Consider the following 6,748-nt stretch of genomic DNA (forward strand, 5'->3'; position numbering starts at 1 on the left):
CCTGGATGGGGTCTTGACAGAATGTAATGTAACTGAAGGAGAATGCTCCCTAGTCATTGAACCCAGATTTGGTCTAAGGGTTACACTTACAAATACCAAAGAGAGGTTAGATGGATTGTTGTTATTGTTGTGTGCCTTCAAGTTGTTTCTGACTTATGATGACACTAAGGAAAACTTATGTATGCAGTTTTCTTGGCAGGTTTTTTCAAAACAGATTTGCCATTGCCATCCTCTGAGCTGAGAGTGTGTGACTTGCCTAAGGTAACCCGGGTCCCAGTGGCCCATCGGGGATTTGAACCATGGTCTCCAGGGTCATAGTCCAATGCCAAAACCCCTACATACCTAACATGTTATGCAGTTTACCTTTTTGAACAACAAAAACTGTCCTTCTCTCCTCCCATCCTCTTGAATTAAAATCGCTCAAGGTGTAGTTCGAGCACTATATAAATCACAAGACTGCTTTCTTCAACAGAGCCTGGACTGGTTACTTATATATACCCAAAATAGTTTGTGACCAGGTTGAGCATCCCTTATCCTAAAATCTGAAATGCTCCAAAATCCATAACCTTTTTTCAGGGGTGGCTGTGATAGTGGCACCTTTGCTTTCAGAGATTCAGTGTATACAAACTTTGTTTCATGCACAAAACTATTAAAATATGGAATTAAAATTACCAGGCTATATGTGTATGATATATATAAAACATAAATGAATTTCTTGTTTACCCTTGGGTCTCATCTCCAAGATATCTCTCTCATATATATATATATTCTAAAATCTGAAAAAAAATCCAAACTCCAAAACACTTTTTGCCTTATACATTCTGGATAAGGAATACTCAACCTCATATTTGTTAACAGTAGAGCAGGTGCAGCTCAGGGCTCCAATCTGGTTCTGAGATCCCAAAAGCAAAGTAGCAGACAAATAAAGGCTTGGACTTTGTCCATGATGATTTACCATCTGACTTAATGATTAATATATTGCCACTACATAGGTCATTAGGTTCACAGATGAAATACAGAAATTGTAGAGAAACATCTCATTTATTCTGCACTCCTACTTTTAGAGTTGCTACCCCTTTATTAGGCCTCACTTACTGTAGTAGTAGTAGAATTATTTGTCTTAATATTGGTTTGAACTGAAAAGACACACCTTACATGGCTAAACAAGTCACTGAGTGTCAGATTAATTCTTCTGGCACTATGTTTCAGAGGAGACAATAGTTGGTAAGGCAGCTGAAAAGTGAAGGACAAACTATCATTGCTTGTGGTAAATACATATAGCTCTTTTGTCCCTTTATACTATCTGGTGAAACATGTTTTGCAGCTTTTTGAAGCATTGCTACCTGCTATTCAAAAGTTGATAGCAGGACAAGAATATTGTCTGCACACTAGTAGGCAATAATTTGTAATAATACTTTAGCTCTCTAAAAAAAAAGCCATGGTTTTGCAGGTTTGGCTGCTGCCACACTGCAGTTTGAAACTTCTTTAACTGCCATGGCTCAGTGCTATGGAATCCTGGGAGTTATAGTTTGTTGTGGCACCAGACCTCTCTGATAGAGCAGTCTAAGTATCTCACAAAGCTACAAATCCCAGGATTCCAGTTAAAATGGTGTCAAACTGTATTAATTCTTAGTACATCAGTAAGTGGTATAGAAATGTACTTACTATTGCTGCAGTGTAGATGCAGTCTTTCTCTTATTGTTTAACTCATAGTAGGGGGTATATGTCTTAATGTTTTGAAGTTAACATTGCGATACCATGGAACTTTTGCTTAAATATGCTAAAGGCACCAGATTCTACCTGATCTTGGACCTAAGCCCCGGGTAGTACTTGGATAGGGGACAGCCAATGAATACCAAGTGCTGTAGGTGATATTTCAGAGGAAGAAACTGGCAACAACACATCTGAGTATTCCTTGCCTATGAAACCTGTATGAAATTCATAGGGTCACCATAAGTTGACAGGCAAAGGCACATACACACACCCCATTGAACTTAAGGCAATACACCTCAGTAGGTTGCCAGTCATTCAGATCACAACTTTCTAGTAAGATACTGATGCATCTTATTCCTAACATGCTTCTCCTTAAGCTTCCTCCATTTCCCAAAGGCTTCTTGTTACGGCATTACATCTATTTATTATCTGGTGCATGGAAAGCAATGGCAAATCTTGTTGAACCACTGGAGGGATGAGCACTGGTCCAAGCATTCCTACCTCTGAGTAGAGGAGATGTGCTAGGAGAGGAGATGTGCTATTGCACCACAGCATCATGGCCACTCTCCTGCATTGCACCTGCTGTCCACCCGCTCACTTGAAGGCTAAGGACCATTTCACAGTACACAAACACAACAATATATTCCACTTCAACTATCATGCCAACTTCTTATTGAATCCTAGGACTTGGAGTTTAGGGAGTGGTACTGTACTTAGAATTCTCCCTAAACTGCAAATCCTAGGATTCCAACAGAAGTTGCCATGGCAGCAAAAGTGGGATACAGTCTTAGAAATTTGTTAAGAATTGTGAGAGAGGTGTAATGTGCTGGTCTAGAGACCAGGGCTCAAACCCCCATTCAGCCATAGAAACCCACTGTGTAACATTGGGCAAGTCACATATCCTCAGCCTCAGAAGAAGGTGATGGCAAACATCCTCTGAACAAATCTTGTTGAGGAAACCCTGTGATCAATTTGATTTTGAGATGTTAACATTCAGAAAAGTCACAATTTAGAATTATCTGCTAGAGAGTTCTGGTGCCTCAGCAAACCACAAACTCTAAAAGAGAAAGAAAACATCCAGCTGCCAAAAACATCCACATTACAGAATTATAGTGCTTTGACTGTACTTTAACTGTCCTGATTCCATTCTGTGGAATTGGGGGGCTTTTACTATGGGTGAAAATTTTAAATGTTCCTCCTTAAAGTGCAATTCTGTAGAACCCATAGGACAGAACCATGACTCTTAAAGTGGCCGCTCTGGACCCCACAACAAACTCCAACTCCCAGAATTCCATAGCCTTGAGCCAGAAGAAGAGTTAAAGCGGTGCCAAACCGGGTTATTTCACCAGTGTGGATGCAGCCTCATCAGTCTCCAAGGTGCACTCTGATTTGCCACTGGCTTCTTCTTCTTCTTCTTCTTCTTATTATTATTATTATTATTATTATTATTATTATTATTCTATTTATTTGTATCCTGCTCTTTCCCCAAAAACTGGGACTCAGAGCTGCTTCACAACATTAAAACAACAACAATCAAAAACATAGTGGAAAAAGTACAATTACAAAAGGAATTTAAATTACTACACAGTATTAAAACAAATAGTTATTAAAAGATGGAGGGGGAAAAACCCCACTTTGAACCTTTCTCTTGCCCCCTGGATCCCAGCCCAGGGCAGAGTGAAAGCGGTCTGAAACGGGATTATTTCTGCAGTGCGTTCTGGACCTTGGTCTCCAAGGTGCACCCTGATTTTCCACTAGGTTTTTGAACGTTGAGCCTTTCTTTGGCCACCTGGATCCCGGGGCAGGAGTTCAAATCCTAATTTTCAAAGGAGAGGACTAAAGCCCAGTGCCACTTCTCTTTGGAGAGGCTTCTCCTCCGTGGGCCTCTGCGACTTTAAGAGGGAGGGCAAAGCCAACCGAGGCTCCCAGCAAGGCCGGCCCAAGAGGCAGGCAGGCAGGCTACTCTTAGAGGGAGGCAGGCCAGGACCAGGCAGCCCAGCAGCTCCTTCCTTGCTTCCTTCCTTCTCCCTGCATCGAGAGCCCCACCATGGTGAAGATCGTGAGCGTCAAGACCCAAGCCTACCCGGACCAGAAGCCTGGCACCAGCGGGCTCCGCAAGAGGGTCAAGGTCTTCCAGGGCAATGCCCACTACGCCGAGAACTTCATCCAGAGCATCCTGCTCTCGGCCACCGAGCCTGGGCAGAGGCAGGAGGCCACGCTGGTGGTCGGAGGAGATGGGCGCTTCTACATGAAGGAGGCCATCCAGCTCATCATCCGCATCGCTGCCGCCAACGGGGTAAGGGCCACAGGGACACCCCCCTCCGTCCTCCTTTTCCAGGACAGACCCCCCCCCCCCTATTTCAAGTCTTCTCTCCAGGAGGAATCCCCAAACCTCCTCCATTTGGAGCAGGGCCAAGAAGCAGCAATTTCTGTTGTCAGCTTATATCTTCTGTCCAGGAGGAATTTCAGAATGTTTCCTACTTTGACTAAGAAGCACGAATACGAGGGTTTTAAAGCTTTTATTTTGGAATGGCCTTCATTTTCTTTTCTTGAAGGTCCTCCATTTCGTGGTGCCTTGTCCTCCTCTGGGCACCTGCCCTCTCCTCTTCCACCTTTTGCCTCTTTGCCTCTTTGCACACATCTTTGTAGGAACTGCTGCGCCCAAGGGTTGTTAACTCGTTGTGTGCCAAGCACCACTTGAGTAACTGGAGTGTTGTTGTGGTTGTTGTTGTGTGTTTTCAAGCCGTTGCCAATTTATGGCAACCCTAAGGCATTTGCTTGGCAAGTTTTCTTGGGGTATTCTTGACAAAGTTTCTCAAAGAGGGGTTGCCATGGCCGTCCCCTGAGGCTGAGAAAGTGTGACCTGTCCAAGGTCACCCAGTGGGTTTCATGGCCGAGCTGAGAATCGAACCCTGGTCTCCAGAGTATAGTCAAACCACTACGCCAGGCTAGCTCTCCAGCGACCCTAAGGCAAACACCTTTAAATAGGATAGGATAGGATTTTAAGCAAAAGACCCTAAGGCAGCAGTTCTCAACCAGTGGGGTCACAACCTCTTTGGGGGTTGAATGACCCTTTCACAGGGATCACCTAAGACCATTGGAAAACCCATATTTCTGATGGTCTTACGAACTGAGACACCACAATTTTATGGTTAGGGGTTACCACAACATGAGGAACTGTATTAAAGGGTCACGGCATTAGGAAGGTTGAGAACCACTGCCTCAAGGCAAACCTATCATGGCAAAGTTTGTTCAGAAGAGGCCTTCCCCTGAGGTTGAGAGAGTGTGCCCAGGGTCACCCAATGGGTTTTGTGGCCCACTGGGAAATCAAACACAGGTCTCCAGAGTTGCAGTCCAACACTAAAACACATTTTTTATGGTCTTCTCCTCTCCTCAACTGCCTAGTCACGGACACATTTGGCCCCCAGTCAGTCATAGGGGAGAGTTGGTCAGTTGTGGGAAAAGAGATGGGCGTCACTTTGGGTAGGGAGAAGGCATGAGATGGACCATTGAAGCCACAGTCCTGCCTTGTTGGTCCCACTATGGCCTGCTAACCAGATCTTTGGCTGAGTCCTCTTGCAACCTTTGTGCTTTGTAAACGCCCAGAGAGTTGGGCTGAGGGAAGAATTAAAGGACTTGATTCAAACTAATTTTCCTTTCTCATACATTATGTGGTTGAGTTTTAAGGTGTTCTGGTGAAAGCAAAGGAAATGGACTGAGGTCTCCTTACCCTCTTGTGTAACTCACACCTTTCTCTTTAGGCAAAGGGATTTTGTAGCACCTTTGAGATTAACTGAAAGGAAGAAGTTGGTAGCATGAACTTTTGTGGACATGAGCCTAGTTCCTCAAGTGGATTTTATGCTCAAGTCTATGAAATCTCATGCTACCAATTTATTTCTTTCAGTCTCAAAGGTGCTACAAGATCCGTTTGCATACTGGTTTTTCATACAAACACAGCTATGTCCTCGAATTTTAACCTTTCTCATGTCACCTGAATGCCATACCAGTAGTTTAAATCCTAATTTTAAAAGAAGAGAGGTAAAACCCAATGCATTCTTTATTCTTTTATTTGCAAGTTGTAGGAAGGGGCCATATGTGCATTTAGTTTTTGAATGGTTCTTTCCCATTTTGTGTTGCTTTAGTAAATCTTTCCAAGGATAGGGACACTATAAGGTGGAGTGGAATTGGAAACATGTATCCACAAAGATGCTCACAACTGTGTTTAAAGTAAAAGAGGTTCACTATGTGTCTGAGGAAAAGACACCTTAATAAAATGGAAGGACTGGTAAAGTTAGTGCAAGTTGGGATGGAGGTACGGATTAGGTAAGTTAATTATTTTTACACACAGATTGGTTGCCATTAGAGGGGATGTTTGTGATGGCACTCCTCTTGCTGACTGTGAATCTTTGACATTTAAGTTAACCTTTCAGGCATTAGAGATATGGTTTCTCTTGCTTTGCTGCAGGGATTCATGCATCTCTTACAGTGTCAGGCCAAAGGTTCCTCTCAATTTAAAATAAAGCAGTATCATTTTCCTTTTTCTTTTTTTGTAACTTTGAGAAGCGGTCTTTATTTCAGTATCCTTTTTGACAGGAAAACCCCTTCCTACTAACCTCTATACATATTTGTACAACTGCAACCATTTGCAGACTTTGGTTTTGCAAAAGGCTGCAGTTAGATCACTCAAGTTTCTATGCTCCCTGTTTAAAACAGCTTCTTTGCCAACTTCATTGCTAGGCCTGTTGGCATGGTTATAAGAGCTACTCGCTTCCTGGTGTATTGCCAACCTGGAACTGAAGTAATGATTAGCATTAATTCAAAGTAATTGTCCTTCAGGTAGCCATGCTGGGCCTATAGCAAAGTGCAATAGCATCCAATATCCACAAAACAGTGATACCTTTAGTCAGCCAACAAAAATGTACAAAATGCATGATGCGAGCTTTCAAAGCTCCACTGGCGTCTTCATTGGGTAAATATGTTAACCATACAGGAGAAAAAAATTATAAAATGACAATGTTAGTCACAGGCTTGCATT

The 6,748-nt window shown here is 43.0% G+C and overlaps 1 protein-coding gene across 1 annotated transcript in view; it reads left to right on the forward strand.

The window, feature by feature from the left end:
- Positions 1–3,663: 3,663 nt before the first annotated feature.
- Positions 3,664–6,748, forward strand: part of PGM1 (phosphoglucomutase 1) — a 35,348-nt gene continuing 32,263 nt past the window's right edge. Inside the window, exon 1 of the mRNA XM_042463277.1 lies at positions 3,664–4,009. Within this exon, the coding sequence (XP_042319211.1) occupies positions 3,761–4,009 (249 nt within the window). The 5' untranslated portion in view covers positions 3,664–3,760. The remainder of the gene's footprint in view (positions 4,010–6,748) is intronic.

The sequence above is a fragment of the Sceloporus undulatus genome, chromosome 4, assembly GCF_019175285.1.
Source record: "Sceloporus undulatus isolate JIND9_A2432 ecotype Alabama chromosome 4, SceUnd_v1.1, whole genome shotgun sequence".
Lineage (NCBI taxonomy): Eukaryota > Metazoa > Chordata > Lepidosauria > Squamata > Phrynosomatidae > Sceloporus > Sceloporus undulatus.